This window comes from Lagenorhynchus albirostris, chromosome 9, assembly GCF_949774975.1.
Source record: "Lagenorhynchus albirostris chromosome 9, mLagAlb1.1, whole genome shotgun sequence".
Classification (NCBI taxonomy): Eukaryota; Metazoa; Chordata; class Mammalia; order Artiodactyla; family Delphinidae; genus Lagenorhynchus; species Lagenorhynchus albirostris.
Genome location: NC_083103.1, coordinates 43,330,784 through 43,353,293, shown reverse-complemented (window position 1 = coordinate 43,353,293; position 22,510 = coordinate 43,330,784). Strand labels below are relative to the sequence as shown.

Sequence of the window (22,510 nt, the reverse complement as noted above, 5' to 3'; positions counted from 1 at the left end):
ATTGTAAACCTGAGTATTGACAGGTCCAAACTCTGCCTGTTTTTTCATATTTTCTTGGCAGGAAGCTTTTCCATAAAGAGCACGTCATTGACCTTTTTTCTGCTGCTGAACTCAGCGACAGGTATGGTGGCATGGATTTATGCTGCCTTCTTGTGCTGTAGGAGCCTCTTGTCTTTTTCCCTAATAGATTTACTCTGGGGCTCCAGATCATATCAAATGACATGGTTCATTAGAATTTAGCTGTACATCACAACGCTACAAAGCTCTTCTGCTTGCAAAGCAATTTTACATCCAGTATCTCACTGGAGTCTCACAGTAACTCTGTGGGGTAATATGGGCTGGCATGATCATCCCTGCTTTCCAGAGGAGGAAACTGATGCTTAATTGGAATAAAGGACTCGCCTGGAATTTCACAGCGATAAATGGAAGAATGCAAGAATGTTCAAAACCAGCAGTCCCATATGTTGTTGCCAGTTGTTTGACCTTTGTTTGAGGACTTCAATACAGTGACCCTCGGAAAGATGTAAAATCCATTGTGTCTCCAGCCACATCATTTCTTCAACACTTAGTATTGGGTGTTAAGGATACAGAGATGGCTCAGACATTATTCTTACCTTTATTTTCAAAAGAAATCTTACCTGAAATATTTAAGATAGACAACAGCATTACTTAGTATTTATGAACTGATGATTTTAGAACTTCACATTTGAATGTTTGCTTATTAGAGGGTCTCAGTTAATATGCTGATGCCATGAAGCTCTTTTGATGGATGTAATAGTTTGAAATTTTGGATTAAGGATGGCACTTGCAGGCTTATATCAGATTTAGTATCTAATTTATTTTGTTTTCTTTACACAGATTCAAAATAGGGTTTCAAGTAAAATAGCTTTTAACAGCCTGCTTTGCAATCTCTCCAATTATAATAATCCAGAAACTTGACACGTAGTAGATAGATGTGTCCAATTTGCTTTAAGATTCAACTTTGAAACCAAAATTTTCTAATCTGTAGAATGAAGGTAATATTTACCCTGTTCAGAGAGCTGTAAGTAGGAAGTGAGTCATAGTAGCAGGGGGCCTGTAACATTGTAAACCTTCAGCAAATGGTCACTGTTACTGTTCCGGCCTACAGCTTGAAGGAAAGGGTTGACAGCTGTCCCCCATGCTAAGGATTCTGGCAGTGCTGATGTGATATGGGTTTTGTTTGTTTTTTGTGGTTGCATCCTTTTTTTTCCTTTATTTTCTTAGAGCAGTTTTTGTTTCACAGCAAAATTGAGGGAAAGGTATAGAAATTTCCCATATATCCCCCATCCCCACACATGCATAGCCTCCCCACTGTCAACATCCTGCACCAGAGTGGATCATTGTTACAGTTGATGACCCTATGATGTGATGACACATCAAAATCACCCAAAGTCCGTAGTTGGCCTTAGGGTTCATTCTCAGTGTTAAACCCTCTATGGGTTTGGGCAAATGTATAGTGTCATGTATCTTTTTACTGCCCTAAAACTCCCCTGTGCTCCATCTATTCATCTTGCCTTTTCACCCCACTCCATCCTACTCCCCTGGCAACCACGAATCTTTTTTACTGTCTTCATAGTTTTTTGACATTTCTTTTCCAAAAGGTCATATAGTTGGAATCACACAGTAGGTAGCCTTTTCACACTGGCTTCCTTCACTTAGTGATAATGCATTTAAGGTGCCTACATGCCTTTTCATGGCTGGATAGCTCACTTCTTTTTAGTGCTGAGTAATATTCCACTGTCTGGGTGTACCACAGTTTATCCATTCCCCTGTGAAGGACATCTTGCTTGCTTCCAAGTTTTGCAATTATGAATAAAGCTGCTATGAACATTCATGTGCAGGTTTTTGGACATAAGTTTTCTTCTTCTTTGGGTAAATACCAAGGAGCTTGATTGCTGGATTGTATGGTAAGAGTGTGTTTGGTTTTGTAAGAAACTGCTAACCTACCTTCCAAAGTGGCTGTACCCTTTTGCATTCCTATCAGCAGTGAATGAGAGTTCCTTTTGCTCCACCTCCTCACCAGCATTTGGTGTTGTCAGTGTTACGGACTTTGGCCATTCTAATAGATATGTAATGGTATCTCCTTGTTTTAATTTGCATTTCCATGATGACATATGATGTGGAACATCTTTTCATATGCTTATTTTCCATCTGTAGTGTTACAAGGTTTTCGTGTTTTTTTTTTTACAAATTTATTTATTTGTTTTATTTTTTGCTGTGCGTGGGCTTTCTGTAGTTGCAGCAAGCAGGGGCTACTCTCTGTTGTGGTGCACGGGCTTCTCATTGTGGTGGCTTCTCTTGTTGTAGAGCACAGGCTCTAGGCATGCGGGCTCAGTAGTTGTGGCACATGGGCTCAGTAGTTGTGGCACGCGGGCTCTAGAGTGCAGGCTCAGTAGTTGTGGCGCATGGCCTTAGTTGCTCCGCAGCATGTGGGATCTTCCCGGGCCAGGGATCGAATCCGTGTGCCCGGCATTGGCAGGCGGATTCTTAACCACTGCACCACCAGGAAGCCTGATACAAGGTTTTTTAATCTTTAAGAGTCTGTGAACTTGGATAGGGGGGCAAAATCTTTATTTTCACTAACCTCTAACTGAAATGTAGCATTTCCCCCAATCATGAATCTGGCAGCAAATCTACCTTAGGAGTGCCTGTGATTTGTCACCAATAGAAATCACAGATATTTTCACTTATCCTTGCAGTTGTAGATATCTCAATCTCTGGTTTACACTTATTACTATTTGGAAATTATATTAGGCCTTAGACCTGCAGCCAGATCTCATCATTTAATATATTATTAGATATGTTAAATGTGTTAACATTTTATCTTATGCATTTAAAGGTATTATTCTGAGAAAGTGTCCATAAGCTTCCCTGGGTTGCCAGAGTGACCCAGGGCATAGAAATGGTCAAGGACCCCTGGTCTGATGTCACAGACTTGGGAACTAGGGACCAAGAGCTGTGTAGGGCCTGCCTGTGTGCAGCAGGGGGTGGTGGAATGCTGGGAAGAGCCTGGGAGGGACCTGGGTCAAATCTCTGCTCCTTCACTTTATAGTTTACAATCCTGGGCCAATTACTTGAGTGGTTTGAGCCCCAAATTCCTTATCTGTAAAGCAGCAATATTAAAACATACCTTACCGGCTTTGACACACATATAAAGAATCATTTCTAGCACATAGGAAGTCTTCAGAAACATAAATTACCCTCTCCCTTCCTCTCTGCTCTGTTTCCTCTTGTGTGATGTGAGAGGTCTTAGTAGAAGGCCTCTCTAAGGTCTCTCTTAAATTTGTTGTGATCCTGCGTCTTTCTTGTTATCGAAGCCAAACCAGATAGTCCATTGCTGTGGAGTCAGAGCTGGTGTCTTCATGCCCCATGGCATTGCTAGTCTCCTTTCCTGGAGCAGCAGGGAGAACCAGCGTCCTCAGACCTTTCCCGGCCCTTCCGCTGTCCACCTTGGCTTTCTCTGGCTCCCCTCCAGGCTGAGCTCATGGGTTAAGAATGCATAGGCCGAGCTGCTCCCTGAGCGCCTGAGAGAGGGCCGATGGTGGAACATGTTCTAAGAGCATTCTCTCCACTTCATGTCTGGGACCGCTGATAGCAGACCTGGGAAACCCATTAATCATCATCCTCAGTGGCTCAGCAGACCCACGACCACTCCCTGCTTCTCCATCTGTTGTTTCAAGCTGACTGTTCTTAGATGGAAAAAATGTATGTAGCCTATTGTTGCCTTGGTGAGAAGGTGCTAAAGTGACAAAACGCTTCTCTGTACAGGAAGTGAGGAGTATGCGGGGAAGGTGGCTCGATGCCATCATGGAACCGTATCCTGCTCCTTTTTTTTTCTTAATTAGGCTCTGAATCAAAAAAGGCTTTATGGTCACTGGGTTCAGATGACACGTATTGTGGTTTTGTTTTTCGGTTGTTGAACTGTGCTGGGCCTTGGAACCATGTTCTAATCAGACCCAATTTTCAGAGTAGGTGAAAATGTATGGTGTGCCCAGCTGAGCGCTGCTCTATTCGTTAGAATGATTGCTAGATGGGCACCAGTGGGCACCCACTTGGAGCACAGCAGGGGAGGACCATCACCCATACTCTACATGTCCTCCTCCCTGTTGCAGACCAGATGTGGAACCTCCACTCCAGCTCAGAGCCCAGAACTAACCACCTCTGCTCGCCATAAGCCTGCAGGAGAATTGAGTGTGACGGAGTTTCTGAGACTGAGCTGAGCCAGGAGGGGCTGATGGTGTGTCTTGTCTCTTAAATATCACTGGGAGGATGCTGGCTGGGGACTGTTGAGGTGAGAGGGGCCTTCCTGCCCCAGCACGTAGGAGAGTTAGGTACACCAGGGGCTCCACTGAGATAGACGGCCCTCTAGGCTCTCACTTCTTCATGCCAAGAAGTGAGAGTGGTGTGGGTGTGGTGCTGTGCCTGAGAGCATGGTCTTTGGGTTCAGACCAACCTGGGTTTACATCTCATTTTTAGCTGTGTGACCTCTGGCATCTTACTTAACCTCTCTGGGCCTCCATTTCCTCACTTGTAAACTGGGGATAATAGTACTCAGCTCACAGGGTGACTGTGAGACCTACATAAATTAATATATGTAGAGCACTTAAAACAGTGTCAGACACAGAATAAGTTATTGCCTTGGTGATTATTACTGTTTGTCAGGGTGAACGGGATCTGAACAGTGAGGATCTTTATCCCTGGCTGCCTCCCTTCTTGGGAGCTGTTGCTTGTTCTCCTTTCCCCCAGGGGTTAAGTTTGGGTGTCTGTTTCCCAGAGGAGGGAGGGCTCCACTACAGACTCTAACCACTGGACTTACTGCCCATGGAGGCTGCAGAGTTGGTGCTCCTGGCTTCTCTGAAACTCCAGCCCAGGAGAGGTGAACTGGGGACAGCGCCAGCCTCCAGTCTGTCGGCAGGGCACCTAACTCCTGAATGTCCTGCCCTTTTATCTGTCCCAGGGAATGTCTGACATTTGGGTTTTGTGATGAAATTGTCTGGCCTCCCTGAGAGGTTTCACAAATAGATTCCAGACATTGTAGTAAACCAGGCCTTTCTGTATTTTTACTAAGACAAGAATGAGCTTGGGGCAATAATTTCTGGGATCCCTCTCTTCAGTCTTCTGGGGGAGGGGGATTGGGGTGGGGTTCACTTTGGTGGTTAATAGCAACAGTGGTAACTAACCCTTAGTGGGCCCTGTTGTTTTCATTTCCGCCTTCAAGCCTTAGGGACTGATGAGGTTATCTCCATCTCTCAGCCCCTAGGTGCTCAGAATCTCTCCAGTTAGCTGAGTCTCCTGAATCTTCCTGCCTTAGGAGTTCGCAGAGCTGGAGGGGAGGAAGTGAGGCTTCACGTGGCCTAGAAAGTCATCAAAAAGCTGACGGCCACAGGAGGGGCTCCTCACCTACAACCCCCAAGATTCCTCCTATTTATTTGAGGTGCTGGGCTCACAGCAATGATTAGCTTCAGTTCAACACATACATATATTTTGTGTCATGATGGCGGTGTTCTAGAGTCTGGGGATAAAGCAGTGAGCACTCCAGAAATGATTGCCGCTAGAATAAAAACCATTGCTATTATCTAGTGCTGGAGGGCATAGGGAAGAAATATGCCTCACTTCCCCGGTTCTAGAGCCCTTTTCCACACAGAAGGCCCTCCTTGCCCACATCCCTTCCCCTTGTTCTAAGCTTCTCATGCTTCCTTTCAGTCCAGATGACAGTCTGGCCATCTCCGAGCCTCCCCCTGCTGTGGTGGTGCTAGAGGGTGGAGTCTGAGCCTCCCGGCAGCTCTCTGACATGTGCAGATGTCATAGGTACCAATTCAATGGATGAGCACATTGAGGCCAGAGGAGACCAGGGCCCCCAAGTGCAGGAGCCCTGCCAGTCTCAGTGCCAGTTCTTAGTGTTCCTTGACTGCATGGCCATGCTCAGCTCTCCACGGGGAGGCTACGAGGATGGCCCAGCCCATATAAAGTATGAAAGGAGAAGCTGTAAGACCTCTGGAAGCCTGGGTGAAACTGGGCTGACACCCCTGTACCCTGGCAGGCTTCACATTGAAGCCCAACCCCGCCTGCGGTCACATTTCCACACCACCACCAAAGACGTGGAAATTCTGTACCTCCTTCAGCCTAACCCGGATGCCTGCCAGGCACATAGTGGGTGCTTAACACAGCTGCCCTGGAACTGGAAGGTGGGCCCAGCGGTTCTGACTGGGGCCACGGTTCCTGGCGCCGTTAAGGGTTTCCTTTCTTCTTTACTTGGGAGGGAGGTGGAGGCCCTCTAGCCAGCGGCAGGGGGAGGCTCTCCTTTATGGGATTAACTGGGACCTGCACTTTTGCTGGAAACTGTGGGAAGCGTGAAAAGCTCTCAAGTGCTTACAAAGTGTTTGAAAAACAAACCTTGCCTACACAGGGATGAAGCAGAGGTTAGACATGGCTTTTTTGGGGGTGGGGTGGGGCTTAGCTGAATAACAGACTAGAAGGAACTCTGTAAGCAGGTCCATAAGCTTGTCTAGAGAACAATATGCACTCCGTATTGAGTAGATTTATGGTAACAACTATCATTTGTAAAAACGCTTTATAATTTATAAAGCCCTTTTTACATGCACTGTATGTGTGTGTAAATACTATATGTAACCTTCCCATTTAATGTTATTGAACACACACACACACACACACACACACACACCCACACCCCTCTTCATTCTGTCTGTCACATAGTGGAAAGAACCCGGGCTGGCTTGCAGTTTCTGGGCCTCAGTTTACCCATCTGCAAAATGAGATGATTGGGGGAGCCCTGACTGGGAGAGCTGGTACAGGGATGTGACTGTCGCTGGCTCGGTGCCGCGTAGGAGTGTGGAGAGCAGGAGCTGATGGGCTCTGAGAGTGCTGGGCAGTTCAGGGGTGCCCGCTGCAGGTGGTGGGAACCCTGGGCATGAGCTAAGGGGAGGTTCTCTTCTGGAGCCACCGACTCAGAAGGGGGGATTTGCCTTTTCTTGGAGGCGGGCAGGAGAGGCTTAGGCCCCAAGGCCCGTGGGCACTGTACCCAGGCTGCCCTCTCAACCTGTCCTCAAGGTGATCTGATGGGGTCGCTGCTCCACCACCATGCTAATCCTCATCAGGTAGAGTCTCTGAGGGATGAGTGGTGTTTCTCCTCAGAGAATGGGAGAGAGCAGTGATGACTTAAGCAGAACCCAGACTCAGAGAGCAGAGGTGGACGGCGCTTCCCTGCTCTCCGCCCAAGAGCATCAGCTCTGCCGTCCCCCTCTGCTCTCCTCCGCTGGGGGGATCCAGGTCCTCTTGTTCCTTTGTTTGTTTTCCTCTGTCTTACTCCTGTTCCATTTATCTTCTTCCTTCCTCTCTTTAATCCCATGGAGCTGTTTTCTTTTTAATTGTAAAGGGTTTTTTGTTTCTTGTTCCCTGTATAAAACATGGATGAGTTAACTGATTTCAAATTCAAGCGGGGACCATCTCTAAATTTTATTTTTGAATTATGTGCTTCAGTTTTTTTTTTTTTTTTTCCTTTAAATAATTAGTGACACATCCTGGCCCTGGCCCTCTCCAGCAGTGTGGTCTTGTGTCTCCATCTGTACAGTGGGGACAGTAATGCCCCTCAGAGGGTAGTAGTGGCTTACTGAGTGAATAAATGAAGTCCAGACAGTGGCAAGCCCCCAGCCCTTCCATTTGAATTACCCCAAAGATGTGTTGATCGTTACTGAGTGGTCCCAGGCGAGGGCCTTGGTTTTTCTGTATCTGACTCGAGATTGACTCAGATGCTGTGGTTTTGAGGGCTTTGTTTCAGGAGTTACTTGGGCTGGAATCAGCCCTGGGTCAGCAGCTGCTGGTAGAGGTGACTAGGTGTCTCCCGATTGTGGATGAGTTGTCTGTCTCTGTCTTGCTCCTCCGGTGGCTGCCTCCCTGAAAGCCTCAATGATTCCCACTGTCCGCGTGGGTGGGCTTCCCAGGGCCCCCTCCCCTGGTCTCTCTCTGTTTTCCCTCCATCTCTCTTTACCAGGTACCTGCCTCCACTCTCCCCACTTGCCCCACGCCATCCCATGGGGTAGATGGGTTGCTGGTGGGCAGGGACTGTTCTCGAAAGGGAAAGGAAAAGCTTGAGCTGCCAGCATCCCCAGAAGTTGTCTTTTCTGCCCTCTGACCGTTGTTCAGTGTTGCCTTTTGTCCCTCTGTCTCCACCGTTCATAAATGTGGGTGAGTGAGCCCCTTCTTCTTTCCTCTAGATCTGTGCTGTCCAGTATAGGTGCCACTAGCCACGTGGCTTGGACATGTGACATGTGACAAGTCCAAACTGAGATGTGCTGTAAGTGTAAAATACACACCTGATTTCAAAGACTTAGTATGAAAAAAAGGTTGCATAATAATAGCTTATTAGTACTTTTCATATGGATTACATGTTGCAATAATAATATTTTAGATATATTGAACTAAATAAATTACATTATTAAAATTAATTTTACTGTGGCTACCTGATAATTTAAAATTAAATGTGTGGCTCACATTATATTTCTGTTGCAGTGGTTCTTAACTGGTGGTGATTTTGCCTCCCCAGGGACACTTGGCAATATTTAGAGACGGTTCTGATTGCCATGCTCGGGGGAGAAGGTGATCTAGTTGGGAAAGGCCAGGGCTGCTGCTAAGCATCCTGCAATTCACGGGACAGTCCCCACCCCCAACTATAAAAAATGATGCAGCCCAAAATGTCCATCGTGCCAAAGTTGAGAAACTCGGTTCTATTGGACACTCTTACTTTGGATGATGTAGTCTTGTCTTATGGGCAATGACTCCAAAATCAGAGGCCCTAGGCATAGTAGAAAGAGCATAAATGGCCGGTGTCAGATACCTGCAACCATGGGCAGGTTAGTTAACATTTCAGAGCCTCCATTTCCTCATCTGTAAAATGAGCATAATGATAATACCCACTTTACAGGTTTCCAGCTAGGATTAAATGAGATTGACATGTACCATACCTGTTACATAGTAAACCGCCACTAAATAGAAGTTACTATTATTAAAAAACCTGTATCTTTTACTCTCTGGATCAACTATGGGGATTTCTCCATGCCTCCTGGATTTTTCTATGATACCTGACACTCAACAACTTGGAAACTAAATTCATAATTTCACTCTTTCTCTTCCTTCCCACTCCCTAAACGTATTCTTCTTTCTGACTTTCAGTCTTAGTTCACGCTGGCACCACCCTCCCAGTCTTAGAATCTGAGTCAGTTTCACTTCCTCCTTCTACCCCCTCAAACCTGAATTTATAATTTGTTAACCTCTCTGGGGTAGGTATGTCTCCTCCACCCCACCTCTCCGATCCCACCTAGCAGGACCTCTTCACCCAGCCTGAGAGTGGCTGCCTTCTAGGTCCTGCCTCTGCTCTTTCCTCTTCCCTCTGTGTGTGGTTAGTGAACTCCATCTTGCTCAGAAACCCTCAGTGGGTTGTTGTTTTGTTTTGTTTTTGCTGAAGTGGGAGTACCTGTGGGCAGGAAATGTGACATGCCCATCTCCTAGCCCATTTCCTTAGTACCCAACGTGACGCCTAAGAAAAGGTGTTCCTTGAGTGTTTTCTGAATGAATGAATGACCAAATGTATGATAGATATCCTTTTCTCCTTGGTTTATTCTTGATAGGATCAGGTACTACAGGGAGCTAGGAGAGTGGTTTCCAAATGCCTTATTTTCCTTTTAATAGTTCAGCAGAGCATAACCCATGACCTCATCTACCTCTTTGCTCCCCCTCTACCCCCCTCCCCACCCAGTGTTTAAGCTGGGGAAGCACTTTGTTTTTTCTACCTGGAGGGTTACAGCCATGACACAGTACATCCGGATCCCGGAAATCCCACCTTCCATATGTGGACTTCCTCAGCCAGCCTGAGGGGTGATGCCACAGTCCTTCCACTGGTCCAGGCCTGCCTCCAGAGAGCAGGTGCACTAGATGCCCAGGCATGCCTTCCTTTTGGTGGCAGAAAGAATTCCCAAGCAGCTCCCAGCAGGCTGAGAGGAGAGGCTTTCCAGAAACATGTCCTTAAAGATGCTCTGATAAAGAAAACATAGTGTGTTCTTTGGCAGGTTGTAGACATGGGTGGGCAGGATGGTGTAAGTAACATTGGAGTCTCCCAATGTCTAGACACTGTGATCTATTCACAGTTTTGAAAACACTTTAATTACAAGCCACTTTATACTGTAAAGTGACCCACTTGGAAGCTGTCAAGAGCCTCCGAGTAAGTCTACTCACTTCTTTTGTAGCAGTTGCAAACGGAGTCAAAACTGTATTACACTGGTGAGAAGGGGTTCCCTGGACTGGAAGGCGTGTGAGATGCTATAGCCTTCTAAACGTAAATACACTAGGGTTTGTCTCCTGGAGCTGGTGATCCACATTGGGATATGGGACTTTTCTGTATAGCCGTCTTCTGTGGGCTGGGTACCAGACGTATATCCCACCTCCAGGAGGTGGATCAAGGTGCGACTGACCAGATGGATTTTCCCTTGGGAAATGTTAAGATTTGCTGTCACCTCTAGCTTTGTCACATCTGACGTTGTTCCCTCTATCTGAGCCTAGCTATTTCATCGGTAAATATGAGAAAAGTCCCATATACTGCATATATTAGATAATAATGTCTTCCCTCCACTTTTGACAAGTCGAAAGACACTTCACTGCCCATTAGCGTGTCTAATCAGCTGCAGACAATCTGTGTACATACTAACTTGATATAATCCCAGGTAAAATAAGCAACGGTGGTAGTTAATAGTTTGGGCCCCAGATTTGAAAGTTGGACCCCTTGGTTTGAAATTTAGCTTTGCCTCTTACCAGATACATGCCTTTGAGCCGTGGGACCTTAGCTTCATCAGAAATGGGGAGAGAAAATAGTTGCTGTCTCATAAGTTAGTTTCTGACTCATTTAATAAGATGCTATATGTAAAGCCCCTGAGACAGTGTCTCAGTAAATATTGGCCATGACACTTCCGTTAGCCTCTGTGTGCATCCTGATTTGGGGTAAAGGCATGATTTGATGCATTTCTTCATTTGGCAAATATTTCATGGCACCTCCTATGGGTCAGGGACTATTCTGGCCCCTGTGGATACAGCATGAGTGAGGGAGAAAAGGCCCCTGCTTTGGTGGAGCTTACATTCCAGAGGGAGAGACACACAGTGAACTAGTTAATAAATAAAAAAGAGCTTTAGGGTTGTGATAAGCACTGTGCAGAAAATAAACAGGGAGATGTGTTGGATTAAACGAGGTGGGGCTGGGAAGGTATTACCGAGGAATGTGATGTTAGGGCTGAGACCTGAACGCAGAGATCTTCGGGAGGGCATCCCAGGAGTGGCAAGGGGAACCCATCTGAAAATGGCCTCTGGGCTCTCATGAATATTTTCTTGGGCCCCCTAAGGGGAAGGCAGTGGTAGGGAAGGAAGTGTCAGACAGGATGATCTAAGCCAGCGGTTGACAAAAATGTCTAAAATATTTACTATCTGGCTCATTACAGAGAAAGTGCACTGACTTGTGATCTAAAGTCCCTTCCAGGTCAGACGGTGCATGTACCTGTGAGCTCAGGGGGCACAGGGCAACTCGCCAGTGCAGGGGACAGCAGCCCGGCTGCCTCTTGGGTGCCCAGGCTACAAGTGAGGTTCATCCACTTGCTGAAGATGCCCTGATAAAGGCAGTATGCCTGCCCCAAGGGATGCAAACCACTCCCAGCCTTTGAACTGGTGGGATCGCAGCATCCGTGTCCCTGGATGGACTGGACCACATCTCTTAGGGATCCAAGTGCTGATTTCATTCTAGGACTGCTCCTCAGGAAGAAGGGAGGGAGGAGAGGAGCTGTCAGCCACTGCTATTGTTTATTGACTGCTTCTCCTGTGCTAGGCTAGGCTCTTTTGTGAACAATTCTACAGTTGACTAATTCCATCCCCATAACAACTGTAGTTGGTAGGCAATACCCTATTCCTCTTTTAGGGTTGAGGAAACTGAGGTCAAGAGAAATGAGTGTAGTAAGCTGCTGTGCTCGAAGGCACACAGCTGGCAAATGGCCTGCCAGCTTCAGAACCTGTCCCTTACTTCGCTACCCATATATGCTGTTTCTCGGTGGTGTTCCATCCAAGGGCTGGTAAGTCTTGACCTGTTTGCATGCCTGAACTAGGGCATGCTTAGACCCCTCAGCCATATTCATTCAGCACCTACCTATGGGGCTAGAGACCCTACAAAAGGAGAATAAGAAGGAGGCCAGCACATCCTTACAGCATATTCATAAGTGTATTCTTACCTGCTGCCTCCTTCTTGGGGAATATGCCAGGGCTCTTGGAGGGGTGGTTAGCTGGTCCCGATAATGGCTGTGGAGTGGCAGGGGTGGCCTTGTGCTCCTTGGGCTCTCAGCCCAGCTCTGAGCTGGCTGCAGAAACAGCTGCTGGGCTCAGGTAAACAGTCTCTCCTTTGCTGACCTCAGAGCAATAGGAGTCGGTGAACGTGGAACGAACACCTGGCCTCTTCTCATGCAGATCCGTTACCAGGCCCACAGTGGCCTTTCTGTAGAGGCCAGCCTGGGACAAGGCTGCTGCCCCCGATAGGGTCAGCCTTGCCTGTGGCCATGAGTGGTCATAGGATGAGGTGGCACCAGTGGAGGAGTCTCACCAGGGAGAGAAGAGGGGCCAGAAAGGGGCAGCGGGCGCTAACGCTTGGGAGAAAAGTGGCAGCGAGGGCAATGTAAAAGAAAGAGCCAGCTGCCAGAGTCACGAGGATCTGGTAGTGAGTCCTGGCTCTGCCTTTTATTAGCCCTGTGATCTTAGGCCAGTGTAACACTGTGGATCTGAGTTTGTGCTCTGGAGCTAGAAGCCTGCGTCTGAATGCCAGTTCCTCCTTCCTACCTGCGACGTGACCTTGGGCACTCCAGTTAACCATTATGTGCCTCGGTTTCTTAATCTTGGGTTATTGTGAGGTTTGAGTAAGTTAATACATCTGAAGCACTTAGGTCAGTACTTGATAGAGTTAGGCTTCAACGAATGCCACCTTTATTCAGTCACAGCACCTCTGGGTCTCAGTTTCTTAACTGTATACCGGGAAAAGCAATGCCACTTTCACTATGGAAATGAGCTGGTTGATTTAAAGAAAGCATCTGCTGCAGGTCTGGCATATGTGAGATACTCGGGAGATGCTTCTCCTGACATTAAGTGGCCCCCAGTCTTGGCACTTGTTGAGTGGAAATGTTTGACATTGGATGGATTTTGACAGCTGCTGGTCACAGCCCTGGCTGGGTTCTCTGGGCTGGGAAAGTGTAGGTGGGTACTCAGCCTGTGTTCTCCTTTCTCATTGGATTGAGTTGCCCATGACGTTGGCCCCTTTCAGAAGTCACTAAGTCCTGGATGGGAAGGGGTGTCTTGCCATTGCTGTAGTTTTCCTACTGGATCCTGCCAGTGCCTGCTGCTGTCACTGCCACCACACCGGACTGGTCCACCCAGGGCCTTGCTGAGTACTCTCACCTCCCTTTTTTCTAATCATCACTGAACACTTAACCTGGGTCAGGCTAGTTGCTTGGGATGCAAAAGTGAGCCAGACATACCTCTACTTTTGAAGAGGTCACAGGAGGTCAGATAGACACACTTGAAAAAGAATTAAAAATCACTAAGAAATGGAGCAATGGAGGGTGTGGGGATTCCTCACTTGCCACCTCCCTCTCCCTAACTCCCTGCAATGGTCTCTAGAGCAGTGGTTAAAGGCAGGAAGGATTCCTGGAGCCAGGCACCTGGGTTTGAATCCTGGCTCCAGCACTTAAAAGTTACAGCTGTGAAATTGGCAGGATGGGTGTGCATTGTTGAGAATAAAGGACTCTGAGTGCTGGCTAATGTTTAAAAGCAAAAGTTCACTAAGTAACTGAAAAGAAAGAAAGTGATAAATATGAACTTGTGTATCTTTCTGGAGGCTAGATTGTTCCTGTATCTTAGCTCTACTTTTTTCTCTACATATGGATTAAAAAACCTAGAGGTTTTTTATTTTGTTTTTTTTTTTACATCTTTATTGGAGTATAATTGCTTTACAATGGTGTGTTAGTTTCTGCTTTATAACAAAGTGAATCAGTTTATACATATACATATGTTCCCATATCTCTTCCCTGTTGCGTCTCCCTCCCTCCCACCCTCCCTATCCCACCCCTCCAGGCGGTCACAAAGCACCGAGCTGATCTCCCTGTGCTATGTGGCTGCTTCCCACTAGCTGTCTATTTTACGTTTGGTAGTGTATATATGTCCATGCCACTGTCTCGCTTTGGCCCTAGAGTTTTTAGCTTTGAATATAGACTCAGCCCGTCTCAGAAGTCTCTTTCCCTTATTTCTCCTAAAGGAATGTGAGATTCCTCCACACCCTTTTTTCGGGGCGGGGCGGGGGGGTGCGTCTTAGAAGGACCTGTGGCTTCTGCTCTCCCAAAGGGAGGAAAGGGAGTCAAGGCAGCTGGCTGGTCAAGCCCTCCCCTGTGACTAGAAGCTCCTTGCTGATAACAGTGTATACCAAAATGTCAGCACCAGAGCCCGGGGACAAGAACTCACCAGGTCCACTAAAGAAAGACCATTGATGGGGAGAAAACCGATACTATAAGAAGCAACACGTATTGTACATTGTCACAGCAAATGGTATGTTTAGATGTGTACATTTTTTGTATGTAAATTTTACCTGAAAAGAAAAAACTTGAATAATGTATTCCTTTTTTATTTTTTATTGAAGTATAGTTGATTTACAATGTTGTGTTAATTACTGCTGTACAGCAAAGTGACTCAGTTATACATATATATATATTGGGTTGGCCCAAAAGTTCGTTTGGGTTTTGCTATAACATCTTATGGAAAAACCTGAACGAACTTTTGGGCCAACCCAACACATTCTTTTTCATATTCTTTTCCATTATGGTTTATCACAAGATATTGAATATAGTTTCCTGTGCTGTACAGTAGGACCTTGTTGTTTATCCATTCTATATATACCAGTTTGCATCTGCTAATCTCAAACTCCCAATCCATCCCTCTCTCATCCCCCTCCCCTTGGCAACCACCAGACTATTCTCTATGTCCCTGATTCTGTTTCTGTTTCATAGATAGGTTTGTGTCATATTTTAGATTCCACATATAAGTGATATCATATGGTATTTGTCTTTCTCTTTCTGACTTACTTCACTTAGTATGATAATCTCTAGTTGCATCCATGTTGCTACAAATGGTATTATTTCATTCTTTTTTATGGCTGAGTAGTATTCCATTGTATATATGTACCACATCTTCTCTATCCATTCATCTGTCGATGGACATTTAGGTCGTTTCTATGTCTTGGCTATCGTGAATAGTGCTGCTGTGAACATAGGGGTGCATGTATCTTTTTGAATTATAGTTTGGTCTGCATATATGCCCAGGAGTGGGACTGCTGGATCATATGGTAGCTCTATTTTTATTTTTGGGGGGGAACCTCCATACTGTTTTCCATAATGGATGCACCAATTTACATTCCCACCAACAGTGTAGGAGGGTTCCCTTTTCTCCACACCTTCTCCAGCATTTGTTATTTGTAGACTTTTTTTTTTTTTGTGGTACGCAGTCCTCTCACTGTTGTGGCCTCTCCCATTGCGGAGCACAGGCTCCGGACGCGCAGGCTCAGCGGCCATGGCTCACGGGCCTAGCCGCTCCGTGGCATGTGGGATCTTCCCGGACCGGGGCACGAACCCGTGTCCCCTGCATCGGCAGGCGGACTCTCAACCACTGCGCCACCAGGGAAGCCCTGTAGACTTTTTAATGATGGCCATTCTGACCGGTGTGAGGTGGTAGCTCACTGTAGTTTTGATTTTAATTTCTCTAATAACTAGTGAAGTTGAGCATCTTTTCATGTGCCCATTGACCATCTGTATGTCTTCTTTGGAGAAGTGTCTCTTTAGGTCTTCTGACCATTTTTCAGTTGGATTGTTTTTTAGTTGTTGAGTTGCATGAACTATTTTGTATATCTTGGAAATTAAGCCCTTGTCAGTTGCATCATTTGCAATATTTTTTCCCATTCTCTAGGTTGTCTTTTTGTTTTGTTTATGGTTTCCTTTGCTGTGCAAAAGCTTGTAAGTTTGATTAGGTCCCATTTGTTTATTTTCATTTTCATTTCTATTTTCTTGGGAGACTGACCTATGAAAACATTGGTATGATTTATGTCAGAGAATGTTTTGCCTATGTTCTCTTTTAGGAGTTTTATGGTGCCATGTCTTATGTTTAAATCTTTAAACCATTCTGAGTGTATTTTTGTGTATGTTGAGAGGGTGTGAAGAGCATTAATAATTATTGAACTCTAGTTAATTAGATTTGTATCCTGAAGTATTTGGGAAGGAATGTACTGATTCAGCAATTTCATTGAAATGCAGCAAAAAATAAGCTAAATTGATGAATGGGTAGAGAGGTGGATGGATGAATAGATATATGATAAACCAAGGAGACTAAAATCTAATCATAGAATCTAGGTGGTGGGTATTTGGGTGTGCACTAAAATGCTTTCAACTTTTCTATTTATTTGAAAATTTTTATAATAAGATATTGCAAAAAATATTGTAAAGCTACTTGATTGAAAACGGGAAAAAAATCCATCATGGAAAAATATACAAGTAGATGCTTGGAATATTTACAAACGTTTAAAATGCTGGAAGGCTGGATGTTAATATGAAGAAAAATAAAACTAGTCCTATATATTTTCTGCAATATATTCCCTTTTTTGTATTATAAAATAGCCATATATATATATGAATGTTGCAGGCAGAGTGCAAAGCAAGCGAAAAGACCCTGTGTGTGCTTAGGGAGACCTTTACGGCTGGAGTGCAGAGAGGGAGGGCGGTGGGTAGGAGCTGAAGACAGAAGGGAAATTGGAGGGCAGTGTCATGTAGGGTCTCTTTTTTAAATAAATTTATTTATTTTATTTTTGGCTGCGTTGGGTCTTCGTTGCTGCACTCGGGCTTTTCTCTGGTTGCGGCAAGTGGGGGCTACTCTTCGTTGCGGTGCGCGGGCTTCTCATTGCGGTCGGTTCTCTCATGGGCTGTGTCCTGGAGGGACCCTTTCTTGACCAAGTCTGTCCCTTCCACAAATGTCTCCAGTAGTCACAGGTGGTCCCAAACCATCTAGCATTCTCGGTCTCTGTTTCCCTTTCTCTAGTTCCCAACCAGACAGCCTCCTGAGGTTTGGGAACAGGAACCTTCTCTTGCATCCTCTGCCGTCCCACAGAGCGGTCTCAATGGTCTTACCTATCTAGTTGAGGAGGGAACATGCTAACACTACCACACAAGGCCCAAGGTAACCTGGAAGAATTTATATAGGATTGTGATTTCAAGTACAAACTCTGGGATCCGAGGTTAGTTGTCAACCTAGTCCTGTGACCACGGTTAAGTCATTTAACCTTCCTAAACTCCAATTTTCTCATCTGCCAAACGGCGACGAATTATGCCCGGTTCAGGGTTATTGTAGGAAGGAAATGAGGTGCCTGTGTTACAAAGTGCTTAGCACAGTTCTTGCACAGGAGAAGCAGGCAGTAAGTGGGAGCTCTGAGTTTTATCATTGCTATTATCAATACTGTCACTACTCTTGCTCTTCCCAATATGGGATGGCCAGGCACGTGCAAAGGTGGGACAGAGTTGGCACTGTTGATGACATACTTTGGCATCTGAAATGAAAGGAGTCGTGCGCTGCTGATCTCTTCCGTTGGTGGGGGAAATTCCTGGGGACTCATGCCTTAGATGGGGGGGAGATACAGGAGGTATGAACAGCACCCAGAGGCAGGAAGCACAGCCTTGATGATTGTACTTCTGACTCCCAAACAGGGGGTCCAATCTGAGTGTACTCACAAGGCCCAGGGACAGGATGTTTGCAAATGAAACTGTCCCTGAAAATCCAGACCCCGTGGTCATTGGTTATCGTTGCTCATACAAGGGTTAGAGCACCAGCTCAGGCTGAAAGGGAGGGACAGAGAGGAATGGAATGTTTCTCAGAGCAATTCATATTATTGTTTTGAGAGCAGGCAGGGAGGACAGGATATCTTTCTTCATTTCCTCTCTGTAAATTTCTGAGGTTAGTAAGTGGTGGTAATTGTTACCCAGAAATAACTGGGTGTGACCCAGATACAGGAGAGTCAGACCAGGGCAGGAGCAGAGCCGTGTCAAGTCAGATGAGGGTTGGCGCCTCACCAGAGTGGCCCTTGAAGTTGCTGTGAAGAGTCAGGTCACAGAGATTTCTCCATCCTCGGCTCGAGCCGCAAGTGGGCTGCATCTCTCTTAAGCCCTCCTTACTTAGCACTGTGAGGCTGTGAGGCCAGGCCCCTGGGTTAGCATGTGGAAGGCACCTAGGACCTGATGACTCTCTGTCCTGCGATTCTGAATGAGCTGTTTTTACTTGTGGTAACCCAGTAATAGTCAGGACCTTCCTGCCTGGGTTTAGATAAGTGGCCTGCCCTAAGAGCTGGTGAGCCTGCGAAGCCACGCCAGGAAACGCGAGGGCACGTCCCTGGAACCAGAGCACTGCCCGGGGAGCTGGCCTGTGGGTCAGCATGCCGGGAGGGCTGCCGCTACCAGGGAGACGACACCACACGTGACCTTGTGTCACTCAGCTCGCTTCCAGGTCTCCGGAGGCACTAGAGAGGCTGCCACTGTCCATGCCCAAACCACCACTGCTGTGGCACCTGCCTGAGTGGCTTCCGAGGACTTGCAGGGGCTCTAGCTTCGTCCAGCCTATAAATTTCCATCCCAGGGAAGCTCAGCTCAGACGCAGGCTCAGGCCTTCCATGCAGAGGCCCTGTGCACTCAGACTGAACACAGCTCCATTCAGGAGGCCCACGTGTGCTGGGTGCAGGGAAGGAGCGAAAACTGGCCTCCCTTCATCCTGACCGCACCCTCTGTGGTCCATCCTCCTGGTTAGACAAGCAGTTCAGAGCACAGGCTTTGGACCCACACTGCCTGGGTTCGTGTCCAAACTTGACCTCTTCCTCATTAGGTGACCCACCTTAGAGCAATTTCTGACCCTCTTTTGCCTCCATTTCTTAGCTCAAATATGGGGGTAATAACAGTACCTGGAGCAAGTTGCTTAACTTTTCGATGCCTCAGTATCCTCACGTACAAAGTGGAGACGGTGATGACAGTTATCTCATATATAGGGCAGTTGGAAGGATGAAATACATGAAATGATTAGGACAGTGCCTCGCAAGTAGAAAGTGCTGAGTGTGGTATAGTTTAGATCCTATAATCATCCTTTTCAGTGAGGTGCAGAGCCTGGGTGAGTGAGCTTGTGAATGGCAGACCCTGGTCTGCCAGCTGCCTGCAAGTGCTTGCTGGCTTTCTCTGCCCCACCCCACTGGGCTGTCTGCACACGGAGCCCCCAAGGAAACTGGAGGCAGAATTCAGAAGTGGAAATCAAGCCTCCGGACGGCTAACCCTGGCTTAGCCCCTGCTCCACTCAGCGGCTCCCTCCGGGGACCGATCCTTCTAGCATTCCTGGCACCAGTCCCAGCACACCTACCCACTTAGGGGTTGGAAGATGCACCGTGTCACCAAGAAGTGGGTAGTGCTTGTAGGGCTCCCCTGGGAGAGCACAGGGGTCCTGTGTGAGTTGGGGCTGCCCCAGCCCTGTGCCTTGACAGTGGGTGAGGCCCCTCATCCCCTCTTCCCAACCTTTGATAAATAAAGAGATGATCTTTCCATGTGGTGTTTGTCTCTCTCCACGAATGTGGAGGTGTAAGCACTGCCAAGCTTATCTATACAGTGGACTTCCTGCTGGTGTTGGATCTGCCCTGCTCCCCACTGCGTAATAAATTTATGTCGCCTGAGCACACAGATCTGCTGACATCCGTGATCCTGGTGGCCTTGGCAGACTCCAGCTCCCCCAGCCTGGGTGGGAAATGCAGACATAAACCCTAGCTGACGTGAACCGAACATCCTTGTTACAGTCGGACAGCAAGAACTGGGTGGGCCGTGAGGGTGTGGGACGTTCCTTCATCCATTAGTTCTTTATTGAGGCCTCCTGTGTGCCAGGCCCTGTACTGGACATGGGGACAGCTTTGGAGGAGCTTTTGCACTGGCCTGGGAATCAGATGCAGATAATTATAACACGTGGAGCTTAGTTCTGGGGTAGCACTAAGGACAGAGCCTGTGGGAGGAACGTATAATCTAATTTGGGGCTCGGCCTCAAGGCTGAGTTTTAATGAAAAATTTTTGTTCCTTGGCACCGAGTCCTTAGCAGTGAAGCCCGGATGCGTCTGGGAAAGGTGGAGAGTTCCTCTGGATTGAGTTATCGCAATGCTTTGCGTTCGTGGTCTGTTTGCACTATGCTCGCCATCCAGAGCGTCAACCATGGGCAGGCCAGGGGAGCCCTCTTCTCGCCCGCTCCTCTGCCCAGGCACGTAGCAGTCGCGGTTTTCGGCTTCTTGTCAGAACTCCGAGTTCCCATGTTAATCATAACAAGTGTGCTCCTAGAGGAACGGGCCTGGCCTCGGCCAGCAAGCCTTCTCTCCTGTCTTGATAACATCTGTACCGAATTTTCTCCCTTTATGTAATTAGGCCCATTGGTATTTGCTTTGGGTATGACTGGCGTCTCTGAAATTTCAGGCCCGAAGTATGAGCTGGCGCCCAGGGTGGTGGGAAAACTGAGCTTTCATCAGTGGGATTTCAGGTTTAGCTGGGAGGGTCAGAAATGGTACGCCAGCTACTGTTTGAGTGAGAAATGTACAGCAGACCCCCAACTGGTGGGAATGGGGTCCCCTGCCTGGCCCCGGGAGCGGTGCTGGGTCAGGCCTGGTGGATGATAGAAGGATGCAGGAGGGCTCCCCTCCTGCCCTCCTGCCCTTCCTGCCCTTCTTCACCCCACATCCTCCCACCCCACTCCATCCCTGGCCCGGGAGTGGCAGAACTCAGCAAACAGGAAAAGATGCGCTAACTGCAAAGAAATGCAGTGAATCTAGACTTAACCCCGAAACCAACCTCAGAGTGTCGGGATTTGGAGTCTTGCTTTGAAATGCCCGTCATGGTCTGGCTATGTCTGAGCCAGAGGAGCTGTTTGGGGTGTGAGATAAAGAGGGAAGCTGTGCTTGGGGGAGTTGGTTCTCTGCAGTCAGCTCCAACCAGAAAGGAAGCAAAAGGATTTGTATACCCGCTCCCTGTCTCTGGAGTGAATTGTATCTCAGCGGTGACTTCATTTCCCCTAACAGAGTTTCCACCAACTCTCTGGGAGGTTCCAACGAGTAAGCCACACTGATTGTGGTGTGGGAGCTTCTGATATGCTTATTTGCAGTTCCCCTTTGGGAGTCTGGAGGCCCCAGATGAGTGATAACTGGATGATGGAATATAGCTAGGGGAAGGGGAATGCATTTTTTTAAGATAAGTTTTGATCCCAAGCAGAAGGGATGTTTCCAGATGCATGTGCAATGTCAAGCAGTGGGGTGTGGATGCAGATCTCCTTCCCTGTGACTTTGCTGGGGTATCCCCAGTTAGTTAGACCCCCCAGTTGAACTCCTGCCTCTTGAAGGTGGTTCAGGAATTGCCTGGGAGTAGGGCAGGCTGCTGCATGGGGATGTCTCGCAGCCAGAATATCACCCTTTTCCCGTTTTTATTGGATTGGTGCTGCACACAAGACTTTATTTGAATGGAAGGACTTTTGCCCAGCATAACTAGTTTGGTAGGTCATTATGTGTCTTCCCTTCTTTCCTAAGTGGCTGTAGCTTCCTTGGGGAAGGACCCTTGTCTTGTTCAGTGTGACAGGGTCCGTTGAGACCTAGCATGGGACTTGAACAGAGTCCTGTTTTGTCACCTCTGCCCACATGGCCCCATTGCCTACAGGGCCAAGACCATATACTCTTTCACTTGACACTTCAGACTCTCGGCGTCTAGTTCCAGACCAACGCTTGTCTCTTTTCTCTCCTTTCCCTCCTTTCCCCCAAAGTGTCCTTTTCTCCATCCACCTTGAACTAAGAGGTTAAATGCCAGAGCTGGGATTTAAGCCCAGTTCAGTTTAACTCTGAACCTCACGTGTATCTTCCTGTGCCTCCCCCGAATCCTTTTACCTCTGTGTCCCTCACGGCGTCTGGCACAGTGCCTGGTGTGTGGTAGGCCCACAGGTAACGTACATCGGATGGATGAATGGCGGGTCCTAACAGGTGCTCGGTTTGCACTCCCTGGTTGATTTGGGTGGATGGGGGTTTGCTTCCCAGTTACGCTGCTGACTAGGGGCTTGTGTCTGCAAGGCTAGAGGTTGCTGAGTGCCTTTCTCCTCTCTCCCCTCTGCAGTGTCTCATCATTGGAGGAGGACCATGTGGTTTGCGCACTGCCATTGAACTTGCCTACCTGGGGGCCAAAGTGGTCGTGGTGGAGAAGAGGGACACCTTCTCCCGGAACAACGTGCTGCACCTCTGGCCTTTCACCATCCATGACCTGCGAGGCCTGGGAGCCAAGAAGTTCTATGGGAAGTTCTGTGCCGGCTCCATCGACCATATCAGTGAGTGGAGCCACTG

At 47.4% G+C, this 22,510-nt stretch overlaps 1 protein-coding gene across 6 annotated transcripts in view; it reads left to right on the top strand.

The window, feature by feature from the left end:
- MICAL2 (microtubule associated monooxygenase, calponin and LIM domain containing 2) overlaps nt 1-22,510 on the top strand; it is a 219,157-nt gene that overhangs the window by 62,318 nt on the left and 134,329 nt on the right. For all 6 annotated transcript variants that reach the window (XM_060159652.1, XM_060159651.1, XM_060159648.1 and 3 more), the window contains one exon: nt 22,287-22,494. In XM_060159652.1, the coding sequence (XP_060015635.1) occupies nt 22,287-22,494 (208 nt within the window). The remainder of the gene's footprint in view (nt 1-22,286; nt 22,495-22,510) is intronic.